The sequence below is a fragment of the Felis catus genome, chromosome D2, assembly GCF_018350175.1.
Source record: "Felis catus isolate Fca126 chromosome D2, F.catus_Fca126_mat1.0, whole genome shotgun sequence".
NCBI classification, from domain to species: domain Eukaryota; kingdom Metazoa; phylum Chordata; class Mammalia; order Carnivora; family Felidae; genus Felis; species Felis catus.
Window position 1 is genome coordinate 55470788 of NC_058378.1, and position 15975 is coordinate 55486762.

Below are 15975 nucleotides of genomic sequence, written 5' to 3' on the forward strand. Positions count from 1 at the left end.
CAGTGAGAACACTGAAGCTGTCCTTGAGGCTTAGACATCAACGGCCCTGAACAAACAGAGAGACACAGGGCCACCTTAAAGAAGCAGAAAGGCTGACACAGAAGAGGGGCTGACAGAGGGGAATCACGAAGCAAGAGACACACGTGTCCGATGGGGAGAGAGTGGCAGCCCCTCTGACCATTATCCAACAGAGACAGAGTCTGGTTAAGCAGACTCAGATGGTTTCCCCGGCAAGGTCATAGCCATAGTGGACAAGGGCACTGCAGCCCTTTGGCTTGGAAGCAGGATCTGGGGTCACCCATGAGCCTGAGCGTCTGACACTACAACACTCAGCAGCCCCACAGCAGCCTGGACCCCTTGCACGCATGCCCTCTCATCATTCCCAATAGTGTAAGAGGATCACACCAACTGCTCACCTCTGGATAAGATCAACACCAACTTAAAGAGTCATGGGAGGGGCGCCTGGGTGGCGCAGTCGGTTAAGCGTCCGACTTCAGCCAGGTCACGATCTCGTGGTCCGTGAGTTCGAGCCCCGCGTCAGGCTCTGGGCTGATGGCTCGGAGCCTGGAGCCTGTTTCCGATTCTATGTCTCCTTCTCTCTCTGCCCCTCCCCGGTTCATGCTCTGTCTCTCTCTTTCCCCCAAAAAATAAATAAACGTTGAAAAAAAATTAAAAAAAAAAAAAGAGTCATGGGAGGCTGGATAGAGGACTCCTTTCTACTAAAGCTGGAATAAACTCTTTTTTAAAAAAGTTGCACCCTCAAAACCCAGCCATCAGTTTCACAAAATATACACCAGTGGCCATGGGGAGATCAGGCAAGAAAGGGTGAATTGTGCTGCAGAAACTATCCAAGGTGATGGCAGAGTTATTTGGATCCGTGCCTCACAGTGCTGCAGCATCTTCACATGGGACTGAGAAGACATTAAAGGGTGGACCGATACATAGCGTCTCATCCCCCACACCTCAACCTGTCTTTTATCCCGAAACATTCTACCCATGGACCTCAGGGCAACGCATTCTGCTCTAGGACAGACACAGCATATCCACCTCTGTCCAGAGTTTGGCCATAGGATCAGATCTATAAGCCCTTGGACTTCCTAATAGCTATGTTACCACGTAATTGGTTTTTTATCCCAACTCTAAGGACTTCCACTCATGGTTTACCTGGTCTGCTGACAGAGGTAGAAACAGAGACTATTCCAAGATGACCTTATGCCTGGAGATCTTTCCTGCTCTCGTTTCTCTGGAGAGAACAACATATACCCCATTGGTGCATGTCGTTTGTGGAATCTAGTTTTATTTGACCCTAAAATTTTTTTTAAATAGTAACTCATTGAAATATAGGCCCCAGCACCTCTAGCCCTTCTCCTTGGCAACCCTTCACCCAAACCGTCCCAGATAGAGGAATATCAGAAGGCTTATCAATTGCAAAGATATATATTCTAAACTTTAAACACACACCATCTCTATAAGAATATACAAATGAAGAGGGGCTTCCTGTTCGAGACAGAATTCATTTACTTGGCCTAAATCAGTTTCTCAACAGCAGCTCTATCGCAATTTTTGGCGATTCTTTGCTGTGAGTACTGCTCTGTAAGTGTAGGATGCTTACCAGCACCTCTGGCATCAACCTGTTGGTGCCAGCAGCACCCCCTCCACATTTGTGATGATCAAATGTCCCCTGGGGGACGAACGTGCCCCTGGTGGAGAAGCACCGATCTAAATGATGCAGCCAGGCCTTCGCGGAGGGCAGCAGAAGGAGGCTTCCGTGGAGTCTCTAAAAAGCCAGAGAGACCTTTCCGCTTCCCTGCTACAAGCTATCATTCAATTTTTTTTTCTTATTCATATTCTTTGTTTTAAAGTTTACTTATTTATTTCGAGAGAGAAGTGAGCAAGCATGAGCGGGGGAGGGACAGAGAGAGAGGGAGAGGGAACCCCTAGCGGACTCTGTGCTGTCAGCGCAGAGCCCGACACGGGACTCCATCTCACAAACCATGAGACCATGACCCGAGCCAAAATCAAGACTTGACGCTCAATTGACCGAGCCCCCCAGGCGCCCCTCCTATTCGTATTCTTTAACCAGCCTAGATTCCGTGATGCTGCTGCATGTGGGCAAGAGGAAGATCCTCTTTGAAAATGAACCAAACAGTAAATTCTCCACTGAACAGATGAGGTTCGTCATCCGTGGGGGAAAATCAAGAGACTATCTGTAAATGTGTGCCTGAAGTTCTCTGGAGAGAACTACTCCAGAACTACTCTCTGGAGTAGTACCAGCCCAGTCTCCTCCAATTCCGTGATGTAGGAGTCTTGGCTGGAATGTAATTGTGGTTCCATCCTTGCGAACCTAATTAAGTGTATCACAGCCCACTTCGAGACCAGTTGCGTGAAAAGAAGGGAGTTGTTCGGCTATGGTACCCTGGCGATCACTGGATCCAGGACAGAGGGTGCTTTGGACACGTGGACTCTGGTTTAGGGTTTTCCTGGCACAACCATGCCCAGAGTGGTGAGAAAGAGTGCCCCGAGTTTCCCTAGCCAATGACCCTGAAAGCTATAAATACTAAGCAAATTCTCGTAACGTGGCTCCAAGGTAGCTTGCCCACAAGGAGAAAGAGGCCTTGTCCGAGGAGTCCATGCATTGGTGTGACACAAGAAGTCCCAGTTGAGCAGTTTCTCGGCCGACATAATGCAGATGGTCAGTGTGAAGAGAAATACTTCCTGGGAAGTCTATCTTGTCTCTACCATTAGATGCTGTGCCTTCTTTTTCCTTCCCTCACGAGCACAGGCCTCTGCCCTAAGCTTATAAAGAATGAGAAGAGAGATGCTCCCAGACACATGTATGTTCAAGAGTTGCTCTATCCATCATGAGGCCCTGGGCAGCTTCCTGCTCTGCTTGCCATTCTAATTAAAGGGGGTTGGGTCCATTACCGTGAGGAGAAAGAGAGACTGCAAATGGTCACTCATGATATGTGGGTTGAAGTACTGGTTATTGTGTTTACTTTTTATTTGCTTGTTATACTGACCATGAAGCCAATGCCATTCTTGGCACGTCAGCCCATGTTGTCTTACTTCGTCTTCACAAAAAGGCTGTGAGGAAGGCATCTCTAGTTTTGACACCTGAGGAAACTGAAGCTTACGGAAGTTGAGTGACTTCCTCAGGACCCATATGCTAGCAATGGGCCGTTGAAATTCAGCCCTTTTGGGCTCCAATTGCATTGTCTTTCTAAATACGTCACAGCAACCTTCTAGGTGACCTTGTTGGATGCTGTGTAGTTGTGTTTTCTGACCTCACTGTTTAGGGATGGACAGCTTTCAAAGATGGATGATTCAGTCAGGAAACATCTCCTGAAGGCCTTGGGGTAAAATCATTGAAAGCTGTCTATCTTTAAACAGTAGGGTCAGAGAATAGTCTCCATGCCTAAACGATCACATGGCATTAGAGCCGAGAGAGGCTTCGGGAATTGGCTCGTCCAAACTCGGCATTTGCAGATGGGGGACACAGGAGAGGGGAGGACTTATCCAGGGTGGCGTGGTAGAAAAGCCATACATGGAATATATGGAAGCTTCATTAAAGAAAGACTGCAGGGTGCGGTAAGTGAATGGGGGTGCAGAGAGGGATGAATTAGAGTTAGTGTTGATGACGATACAATTGACGGAAATAGGGAGGCTCAGAGATGGAGCTAGTGGCAGAAAGGTGAAAATAAGGTGAGTTTCTTTCCTTTTTTAAAAAAAGTAATTTGTACACCTAATTGTGGGACTTGAACTCACGGCCCCAAGATGATGAGTCACATGGTCTACCTACTGAGCCAACCAGATGCCCTGGCGAATTTGTTTCTGAAGAATTGAACTTGAAAAGCCAAGTAACCGGAAATTCCAGTTGAAGATTCCAAGACCTGAGGAGAGAAGTCATGTCCCAGAAGCTGTGAAATTACATCTCCAAGTGAGAGTCCTGGCAGTGAGATCCGGACACCCAAGACAGGGCTCTGCCGTGCTCGACAGATTTTTCGCCACTTAGGTTAAGGCAGAGGAAGGGTGTTTGTCACATCTACAGTCCTTGCAAAGCTAAATGCCACACGTGTCACAATCAATAGGTAAAATAACCAAAATGGCCAAAAAGAAGAACTGAAATGAACATAAACTTTACCAAGGATCAATGCAAAGTTCTGCGTTTGTGTTCAGGAAATCAGTTGCACAACTACGGAATTAAGAAGAAAGAATAGCAGTGATATTAATGACTGCCAGTTTTAATCTAACAGTTATTATGTTCCAGGATCACTATGTGCCCTTGATGGACACTCACTATCTCTCTATTTTTGTGGCTAAGAGTTTAGGCAAAGTCTCACATAAATTTTGATAAACCTAAGGATATAAACCCAGCTCTTCACTTATACTGTCACCTGGTACCAAATAATTGCAGTTACGCAACCTTCCGAATTGGTGTCAGTCAGGACAGAGGACACAAATCACAGGGATCAAGTATTTCATTTCCCTATTCTTTGACATCTCACCTAATTACAGAAAAGATTTAAGGTGGTGTTTCAAGTCCATCATGTTTACAATTTCCTGTCTTTGAAAAGCTCCGCGTCGGCAGTGCACATTTTACCAAAACAGGCCAATTCTGTAAAGACAACTGAGTAACCCAGTGGAAAAAAATTTACTTCTGCTTCAGCGGATGAGTGTGGTGTATGATTATCCACAATATAATTTTGGTTTCCCGCCCTATAATCTATGGTTGTATACTGCCTATTGACCACTCACTCTGTGATTAAGCTGGACTTTGTCCCAGGGGGGTAGAGGGTGGAGCTCATATGATGATTCAGGTTCTATTCCTTTTCCTTATTTAAATTCCCATCTGGATTTCCTAAAAGAGGTTCTAAGGCTTAGCGTAGCTCCAGGTTATGGAATGTCTGGAAAGGACTATATAAAACCCTCTTGCTCATTTGAGAGAAGCCCTAATATCCATGCCTTGTTGGTTTCTTTGGCATGTCTTTTCTACACTCTTTTCCTTTCACTCCTTACTGCTGTGCCTCAAGTCCAGGCCTATGGCACTAGATGCTTAGGCTGCTTAACTGGCCCCATTACAGAGTATCCCTGCCCCCTATTACATGCTTGCTGGCATGACATTTCTATTCCTGTAAACCATTCACTAACCCCCTGTGGTTAGAGCCCTCACTGTCCTTTGTGAGCTGACTCCACCCTTCACATCCTAACTTACCAGGACCTTCTGGTTCCATACACCCTACTCCATAGTCTCTGTTGGTCAGAACACTCTCATCATCCCACCAATGGACTGTGTTCAAGTCCAGTGCCAAGTTGCGTTTCTCTATTTCCTCCCTCCCGGCTCATTGTTTTTCCTCCAATTCTCACCCTACCTTTGTCTTACTTGCCTCTCAAACCTAGCTCTTGAAGCATTTTCTCCATGACATCTTTCTCAGCTACTCCAATTCCCTTCTTATATTCATTTAGTCTCTTACTACTTTCATTGATTCATCTGCCCCCCCCCCCCCCCCATGAGAGTGTAGTGACTCAAGACCAAGGGAAAGACTGAGGTACCTTCTTGGCCCCTGTCAGTACAGGTCAAACCACAGTACCCAACAATACACCCTTGAAATGGCTGGCCGTGCTGATGGAGCCTACTGGTCCCAGATCAGCAGTTCATTTCAAAACACCGTTTACCAAACACCTAACCGGTATAAGATCCAAATTCTCACTGTGAAGGGCGGTCACTCTGCAAATTCCAGACTCATTTCTCTTAAATTTTGTCTCAAAAACTCTAACTGTCTAGCTCTTTATTATTTGTGATAGTTTACTTGTTGCACGTGTCACATCACCCATGACAAACTGAAGGTCAAAGTGGTAGTTGGAATATAAAACACTCACTGAACATTTAAAATTTCCAATCTCCAACAACCATGATGCTGTTACCATGAAATAAAAAGATCTTCAAAATAAAAAGTTGGGATACTGTCTTTTCCACAGCTCAGAGGAGTTGTTTGATTCTTGCCCCTTGGGCCACTTCTGGTTTTTAATTTCTAAGTGGCTTTTTATTAGATAATTGCTCTAGTGACAAAATAACACTGGAAAAACAGATCTCATGTCCCCACACAATTGTGATTTCCACCCACAAAATAAATAAGAGACAACTGCAATGAATACAAATGATTACAACCATCTTTAACTTTAAACATTAAATAGTAATCCACAATGAAATGGTTGAGATTCAGATTAGACAAACGCATCCTTCGAATCATTTGTTGTATTCAGGCTCTGAAAGCTGAACTTCAGTAGAATCTAAGTCCTTGGGTTTTCTTTTTTACCGTCTCCCCAGGGCTTCCAACATGCATCTTTCAATGACAAAAGCCAGCTAGAATAAGCCCACCTGTTCCCACATATTTCTTTAAAAACTCAGGGTACTTCTCTATAGCAATTGCCACCCACTGCCTTACAACGAGCAAAGTATTCCAGGATTTCAGTTTTTCTCAGAATCAGTAGATCATTAGAAGAAAAAAAAAAAAAAAGGAAGGAGAAGTATTGGATGGGGAAAATCTTACCTCAACTTCTGACTGGCAGGGACAGTTATTTTGTTAAGCTTGTCCATTCTTTTTGTTAATTATAAGAGCCACGAATAACCGTCAGTGGTAAGGTCAGCAGTCACTGGCCCTCCTAGGGAGTAGCATGGTAAGCCTTTGATCTCAAGGGTCCCAGTCACTTGAGTCTGATTTCCGAGAGAGTGCCGGCTGCTGGCAGACACCCTACACTAGGGAGAAGTAAAACTTGCTCGAGCACATAGTCAAGTTTCATGTTTCTACACAATCATGTGATCTGGGTAGCCAGCCAGCTTGGCTGATTACTCCACGTTGTGTAAACTTTAATAGTGAAACCTATTGGACATGCAAATTTCTTTCCAGCTGCTTTCTTTTATAACCAGATTTGTAATCAGGTCAGGACGGGCTTCTGGCTGGTCACTACTTCCTGTTGTCCCAAACACATATAGTCCTTGTTTTCAGCAGGTGTCATTCTGTCCCCAGTAGCTTCCTGGGCTCAAGAAAAAGCAGAATAATCAATTCTCAGGTCTCTTTGGGACTTTCTGCTCATTTGCATAAATTCATGGATAAACTTTTCCACTTAAAGAACCATGATATGAAAATAGCATTTCTGTACTGTCATTTAGTGAGCAGAAGGCAGTTTAAGATCAGGGAGGAAGAAAATGAGAGAAACGGTTCCTTTTATGCCTGGCACACTTCCCTGTAGCCAGCAAGCACACCCTGCTCACCTTGGTGAGGAAGGTGCACAGTTACCACATTTGCCCAGGTGACCAGTCCTCTTCTGGGTCTGAAGAATACAGAGAAAGGACAGAGTAGAGGTTCCAAGTTGCCTTTTCTGGTACAGACCCCAGGTCTGGCTGAAGATAGAGGGGGAAGGAGAGGAAGAGAAGAACTGAAGGAGATGGGGTGGGGGAGTGAAGAAGAGAAGGGAAAAGGGGAGGAGGAAGAGGGGAAGAGGAAGAAGGAAGGGGAAGAAGGTGGGAGGAGGAGGGGAGGGAAGAGGAAGAGGGGAGGGAAGAGGAGGTGGAGGAAGAGGGGAGAGAGGTGGAGGAGGAGGGGAGGGAGATGGAGGAGGAGGAGGGGAGGAGGAGGAGGAGGGGAGGGAGGGAGGAGGAGGAGGGGAGGGAGGAGGAGGAGGGGAGGGAGGAGGAGGAGGGGAGGGAGGAGGAGGAGAAGGAGCAGTGGTACTGGCAGAGGTGGAAGTCGTAGGTGGATTTCTTCCCTTCTCTACTTCTTCTTTGTACAAACAGAAGTTCTGTATTTCTCTAGGTAAAGCTTGATTATTCATGTACTACCTCTGAATTTCTAGTTCGACCAGATGATCAGGAGCAGAATCCTCAGAGCTATTAAAGGGTGGGGCCCTTCTGCTTGGCCAAGCCACTGAATTGGCCAGGCTAGCAAGGGAGCAGACTATCTTTCACAAGAAAAATGCAAGCACTTGTGTCTTCCAGTTGTTTATTTTCCCCAAACAAGCAGCTCAATTTGCTTGCAGCGTATCCCGCGAGAGCTCTAGACCCCTGCCATCCTCTCTCCGTAGTTCTTAACTGAAAGAAACTAGTAGACCAGGCTGGTGAAGGCTGTTGCAACATCACCAAGGATTAAGAAAATCAAGCTTCACTGAATGGGATGATGATAGCCTGTGTCTTCTCAATTACTGTAAAGTGCACCCCATCAGCCACTTGACTTTTCTGTCAACCAACAACTCTGTTTAGCACCTGGACTGGCAACTTCTTATTTCCCCAGAGAAAAAAAAAGCAGGGGCAAGAGTCACACTTCTGCTTTTTCTTTTTACAGCCACTTGTCTTTCTTCTTTTTTTACTGTATTTGGTCTGACATAATAAAAATGAGAGTCTGCTTTTCCAGACTGGACATTTTGCCCCATGTGGTGTGTAGTGTGACGGCCATATTGTTCCAGGCTGCCATGACTGCTCTGTAGCTGCAACCAACTTACCCAGAAGATCAGTGAAAACATGGAAATTGAGGATACCAAGTCTTAGCTGATTACTTGTGAAAAGAATGAGGCCACACGTGGTTTCCACAGCACACGGAGAACAACATAGCATAATAAACAGTCGTGATTTGCACAGCACAGTGGATATGAGTTTTAATCACTAGATGAACAGATGAAAAATGGATAGTCCCAACCAACCTTAAAGAAAATTTGGAACTCTAACATACTGTTGATAAAAATACAAGTGGGTGCAATCACTCTGGAAACACTTTGGTATCACCAAAGCAATTTAGATCATAGACATGATGAAATAGTACGAATATACCATGTACACCAAGGTCACATGCAAGAATTGTCACAGAAGCACCATTTTTAATAGAAAATTCAAAAACACTGGCAATAACACAATTGCCGATCAACAGGAAAATGAATAAATTAATTGTGGCCTATGGATGCCATGGAGTACTATTCAACAGTGAAAATGAGTGAAGTACAATTGCATAAGTATGGATAAATAACAAAATAATTTGGGCAAGAAAGGCAAGTTAAAGAAGATCACACATCATGATTTCTGTTATATTAATGTTAAAGACATGTAAAACTAATATATTATTTAAGACGCATACCTATAGGTCAAACAGAGAGAGGGAATGATAAATGTAAAATTCAGGTGAATGGTTACCAGGAAGTGGGATCACAGTGAAGGGGCATACAGGGCTTCAAAAGCAATGGTGGTGTCCTACTTCTGAAGTCAAGTGGCAGGTATATAAGTACCTACTATATGTATTAAATATTTAACAAAAATAAATAAAAGAAGATATGGTCTAGGGGCCCCTCGGTGGCTCAGTCGGTTAAGCATCCGACTTCAGCTCAGGTCATGATCTCACAGTTCGTGAGGTCGAGCCCTGCATCAGGCTCTGTGCTGACAGCTCAGAGCCTAGAGTGTGCTTTGGATTTTGTGTCTCCCTCTCTCTGCCCCTCCCCTGCTCTTGCTGTCTCTCTCTCTCTCTCTCTCTCAAAAATAAATAATCTTTAAAAAAATTTTTTAAATAAAAAGAAGATATGGTCTAGATTATGGGGCAAAGCCAGGATAGACTGTCTAAGTTTCAGTTAGCTGTGTGAGATGTCGGAGCTTGAGAACAAAAAGACAGATTATATTGGAGCTTGGGGATGAGACCCAACCAACCCTGGTTTCTCTTGGGTCTTTCCTTGCATCCACTAAAGACAAAAAACAACTACATGCTATTGAAAGCTTTCCATATTTCCATATTATGACATTCATTTCATATGTGAAGAAACTGATTTGTAGAGAGGTTAAGTAAGTGGCTCAAAGTTCTACCACTCACTCATGGAAGAGCTGGGCCTCAAACCCAAGCCTGTTTCCATACTCTAAGCTGAGAATCACAGGCCTTTGCCATCACAAGAGAGATCTGTGATTCAGCAGAGGGCCTGCTCTGACATAAAGTCAGACCTTGACCTTGGGTGAATCACTTATCCTTGACCTTGGGTGAATCACTTAGTCTCCCTGACCTCAGCTCATCTTCCGAGGACAGAAAGCGGATTCAAGGAGAGCTCAGGCTCCTTCTGACTTGGTATCTGAACACTGGCCCATGTGCACAGAAGTTAGATTACACCAATCGCAACACCCTCATGGTGTCCAGAAGAGAAGCTTCTGATGGTCTTTGCCAGATTGCTTCCCAATGACGCACTAGGTGGTTGTGGCAGTTTACAGAGCCTTGGAAGTAGTCCAAGTCTTCACTGGAACTGAAAGTTCAGCTACTCTGCTCTGCCACCCACCTGCTGATGGCTTTTCCCCTGCCAGCGCTGGTTTAGACACACCGCCAGAGTAGGCAAGGTGTGATGTTGACACTATGGTTCTGCGGTTCTAGCCGTAACCTACTCCCATGATGGTCAGCCTCACAGCAGCTAGGAGGGGGCTACTGTTTATCATTCCCATTTATGATGTGAAGTCTGAGCCTCAGAAAGGTGACATTACTTACCTAGGGCCATCTAGTCTTCCTGCCCCCTAAGCCAGGCCCCAAACACCCAAACCATTCCGTCTTTTTTCCTCTCTTGTGCTGGCCCTCTTTGTTGGGCTGGAGTGGGGTGGGTGTCTTGTAGGAACAGTGGCCCTGGTAGCTTTCTGACACTGCAGGCCAAAGTAGCTGTTGGTCAGACCTATGCCTAGTTAACTTGCGAATGTTAGTTAAGGGCCCAGATGGAAGAAGGTTTGGGGGGAAGCTAAGGGAGGAAGCCTGGCACGCAGAAAGCAAGTGGAAGAAAACAGCAAAAGAGGCCAGAAAAGGCAGAGAGAGAAAAGGAAGTGTGGCAGATGCTGACAGTCTGTTCCCCTCCTTTGCGGGGAGCAGGGTCAGAAAGGAAGAAGAGAACACATCTGTGACTTGAGCAAATGGGCAAAGGCTCTTTTCAGCCCAAGGCTCGCTTTCGGTGAGACCAGTCTGCTCCCTATTTTACCTATTCGGTAAACTCAAAATTCTGTATGTCAAATTGGCCAGGAATGCAACATCTGTATTACTAGGAGAATAGCTTGGATGATAATAGACTTCACTCTTGTATCAGTCCAAGTCCCCAGTTGGAAGGAACATTAGAGTAGCCTATTGTCAGGATGGACAACTCTTGGTCAATGTGCCATCACCTCAGCCCTCAGAGCCAATCTGACGACAATATTCTTTGTAGCATGTGTACTGTCACCCTGCTCTCATGCCAGCCTGGGCCCTTGCTGGATAACCACTCAGCCTCCTGCTGCTTCTTCGTAGCCAGATCCACCCTCATTCTCATTCCCAGCCCACGTTCCCAGCTGATGACTCTTCTTAAGGACTACAGAGGCTTTCCCTTTCTTCTAGAATCAAGTATGAATGTCATTCATGCCCCTCTGCAACTGAGTCTCCGCCTAGGAACCATCTTATTCCTCACAACTTCTGGGCAGGTGAGCATCCCTTTGGGGGTTTTCAAACTCTTTTCTCCACATCAGTCACACAGCCCAACCACGAGCCAGGAGCAGGGTGGGAGGCAGATATGTGGAGTCGGAGGCAACTAGGAGGCCAGATTGTTCCCATCAGTCAGGGCCATGATGAAGCCAGAGAATAGGCAAGGGTAGAGGGTGTGGAGTGCTCTCTTCAAGGAGTGGGAGTGTCAGAGATGCCGAGAGCCAAGGTAAGGCTCACCGCCTCTAGGGGTCGAGGTCTTGGAGGCCAGAAGTCCTTGGTAGCAGATGCTCTGATTGATTACAATTTTCTGTTATCTTCTGTTGAGTGGAGCTTTACTAGTTCGTAGTCTTCCTACCCAGGCAGTCCACCTGGATTTAAAGGGCTGCAAAACAAAAGCAGACTTGAGCAAATGGGGAGACATTCCATGTTTGTGGGTATGACTCAGTATCATGCAGGTTTCCATTATCTCCAATTTAATATATAAATTCAATATGATGCCAAAAGATAAAACTAGATTCAAACCTCAAACCATTTACCGAAAACAACTCCAAATGGATCAGAGAGCTAAGTGTAAGAAGGAAGAAAATATAGTTGAATTTGACAACCTTCTCTATGACTTAAAATCCAGAGGTAATAAAAGAAAAAGTTGATAAATTTGACCTGAGAAACATAAAGAAACTTTTTCACAGCATAAAAACCCTCATAAGCAGCATCAAAAGACAAAGGACAAATTGGGAGTAAAGTGTTGGATAATGTATCATAGATAACAAATACAGAGATGTCTAAAGATAATATTAGTACTATGTACAGAGCAAATAGAGATATGTATCTCTAATAGGTAAAAAGCTCCTAAAATTGAGATGAAAAAAATAAAATCCAACACAAAAAGTGGCCAAAACCCATGACCATGAAAGGTAAGAGGTCTTTGAATGGATGAAAAGATGCTCAACCACACTCCTATTAAAAGGAAGACTATCACCACGATAGTAAATATCTCACATATCAGATTGGCCAAAATCCAAAAGTCTGATGCTAGGGAGCTCTGAGGACACAGACACCCTTTGCTTACAACACAGTACAGTCCTCATGGAGCGCCACTGGCCGTCCCTAACAAAATTGCATGAATTTACCTTCTGGCTCAGCCACCTCACTTTTAGGACCTTACCCTGCAGATACACATACATGCACACACATGCACATGCAACGTCTCCACACAGTTATTTATTATAACTTTTTGCTTGTTTGTTTTTTGTTTTTTTGCAGCAGAAGATTGGGAAACCTAAATGGCCATCAATGGGGTCTGTCTGGTTAGAGAAATTTTGGCCCATCTTTATAGAGGAGTTCAGTGTAGCCATACAAAAAGGTGTGAATTCCAGGATTTGGTAATAGAGTAGACAGCTATTTTTTTTTTTTTAAACAAGAAGGTAGAGGAAGTTTATACACACACACTTACTGAAAAAATAAACATAAACATGGGAAGGATAAAACCAGCAGCTAATGAAAATAGTTACCAACAGGAGGCAAAAGGGAGATGAAAACAGAGCAGAAGTGATAAGGTTGGATATAGATTCTCTGGCTCTTTTTATGGAGTTTTGACCTTTTTTTTTTTTTAAATGTTATTTATTTTTGAGAGACAGAGAGAGACAGAGTGTGAGCAGGGGAGGGGCAGAGGGAGAGGGAGACACAGAATCCAAAGCAGGCTCCAGGCTCTGAGCTGTCAGCTCAGAGCCCAAAGTGGGGCTCAAACTCACGAACCGTGAGATCATGACCTGAGCTGAAGTTGGATGCTTAACCGACTGAACCATCCAGGCGCCCCTGGAGTTTTGACGTTTAAATTAGGCTTGACATATCTTAAAAACAAAATTAAGGCAAAAATTAAAAAAAGGCAAACCTTACATATGGAAATAAACAGAAACAAATGAATGAAAGGTAACATCACAGAGAACAGGATTATCTTGACTTTTGAACGCAGTCTTCTGTACACGCTCAATAAAATATGTTCTAAGAATGGAAATAACTGCAAAGAAATCTCAAGTTCCACTTACTACTTTTAGTAATAAAACATGCATTGTTAATTTTTAAATACTATCAAGCTCTGAAAAGGCTAAGGAGGGACCTTAGATTACTAAGCGAAAGAAGCCAACCTGAAAAGGCTGCACCCTGTAGGATTGCAACTATATAACATTCTGGAAAAGGCAAATTGGTGGAGAGAGTAAAAAGATCAGTGGTTACCACTTCTATAGTCGCTTCCATATTGTTTCTCTGATCCCAGTTTCAAGTCTTACCTATCTCCAAATAGATCCCTGGCCTCCCCATGGCTCACCAACACTTCCCTTACTGCTATCCCTAGAACAGTTCCTCTGGATGACGGTATCCTACTGCAGGGTAGGGCCCAGATTACCCAGACTGCAAGGTGCGTTGAAATTGGATTACATTTCAACCATAATTTGTCCGGTCTGGAATAGGCCTTACACAGCGAGTTACCAGATTTAGCAAGTAAAAATATAGAATGCCCAGATAAATTTTAGATAACCAACAGAAACTTTCTTAGTAAAAGCATGTCCCAAATATTGCATCATGTCCTATATTTTACCTAGCAACGCTAAGATGTGGAAATCAAGGACCAGAGGGTGAAATGACTTGCAAAAGTCCATTTTAGAGAAAGACCCCAAACCAGAAAAAAAGCAATAGCAGAAAGAACTAAGATCTCCTTACTCCCAACCAATGAACGGCGTGTTCTGTTTTGCAAAGTCAACAATGTCTGTGGTCAAGACATGTTGAATCAGAGCAAGGAATCAGATTGCTTATGAAAAAATGTATAGGGCTTTTCTATTTATTTATTCTATTTATTTAACCTAAAAATTTTGCCCCCAGAGCAAAATGGCTTAAAACGCCAACTGCAGGTTACCTGAATGGAAGAATTCCAATTCCCTTTTTAGAAACTGGAAACATCCAAGCATGCGTGTGCCAGCCTGAAGTCATAATGAAAAAATGCAGTTAGATCACTATCATCCTCCCAGAGAGTGACTTCTTGTCTCATGTGATTTCAACATTTTGCTCTCTTGTAAGTCAGGGGACCCTCGTGTAAAATGTAACAAATATTTATAGAAAGTGACGTTCTATAAAGAAATCTTCATAAATGTTCTATAACAGCACTAAAGAGATCTTTCAAATCAATAAGTAAATGGCTGATCCCCCAATAGAAAAGTGAGCAGAGAGCACAAAAAGTTAACTCACAAAAGGAAGGGTGCAAGTGGCTGATGAGGAAGCTGGCGATCTCACTAAAGCAAAGAAACAAATTAAAGCAAGTATAAGTACCATTTTCTTTTAACCTATCAGATTGGTTCAGCTTTTAAAAAGTGATTGGCTTCAAGTTTGTCAAAGGCATTGTTAAATGGGTTCTCTTGTGGCTGACAGGGTTCCAAATTGAAAGAAACCTCCCAGAAGACAACTTGGTCATGTGCACCAGGATCTTAAAATGTTGACATGCTCAAAAGAATAAAATAAAATTTTAGAAAATTTTCCCAAGTGGAGAGTTATTTATAATAGTGCAGGATTAGGAATTGTATACTCATCTAACAATAATGTAGTAACATTATAAATTATGATATGTCCATAAAATAAGATGTTCTGTAGCCACTAAAAGCACTATTTTCAAGTAAGTTACAATGATACAAGAAAATCTTCATAATGCATTGGCAAAAAAATAAACGAATAAATAAAAGTGTGACCTGAAACTGTCCATACAGCATGATTCAGGTTTTATAATTACACGCATACAAACAGAACAGACTGGCATATGATTATCTCTGGCGATCATTGCATCCACTTCAAAAATGTCCCTAAATTCTACAATGGATCTTTGTTCCACTTAGAACTAGGATAAAGAAGGAAAAGATGTTTGTTAAGCAGGTAAAATATTGCTACCTTGTATTAGTTTCCTAGAGTTTCTGTAACAAATTATCACCCATTTGGTGGCTTAAAACAACAGAAATTTATTCTCCCGCGTTCTGGAGCCCACAGTTCAAAATCAAGGTGTGAGCAGGGCTGTGCTTCCTCCGAAGTCTCTAGCGGTGTATCCTTCTTTGCTTCTTCCAGCTCTTCGTGGCTCCACGAGGTTCTTTGGAACCTTGGCTTGTGGCTGCATGACTCAAATCTCTGCCTCTCTCTTCATGTGGCCTTCTTACTTCTCGCCAGGTCTCTCCTCTGGGTGTCCCTGATAAGAACACTTGTCATTGGGTTGGGGGCCCATCCAGTTAACCCAAGATGATCTCATGTCAAGATCTTAAATTTAATTTCAACTGCAAAGACCTTTTTGGGAAAAGGTTCACAGGTTCCAAGGGGTAGGGCATAGACATACATATCTTTTGGAGGGCTACCATTCAACCCACTATATACTGTAAGTCAGTTTTACTTGAATTATAAATGTGAAGTATGCAAATACGAAAAAAAATTTGTGTCGCATGTAGGACTATTTCAATTACAAGTAACAGAAAACCCAACTCAGGCTGGATTAAGTAAGAAAGGAAATTGT

General features: G+C 43.6%; 1 protein-coding gene across 2 annotated transcripts in view; it reads right to left on the bottom strand.

Annotated features, from left to right (window-relative positions):
* The window catches only part of BLNK (B cell linker), a 76411-nt gene extending 69570 nt beyond the window's left edge, over window positions 1-6841 (bottom strand). The window contains exon 1 of one of the 2 annotated variants that reach the window (XM_006938046.5): window positions 6549-6841. In XM_006938046.5, coding sequence (XP_006938108.1) covers window positions 6549-6595 — 47 coding nt within the window. In that variant the 5' untranslated portion in view covers window positions 6596-6841. The remainder of the gene's footprint in view (window positions 1-6548) is intronic. The other variant, XM_006938047.5, reaches the window with a different exon arrangement.
* Between the last annotated feature and the right edge of the window lie 9134 nt (window positions 6842-15975).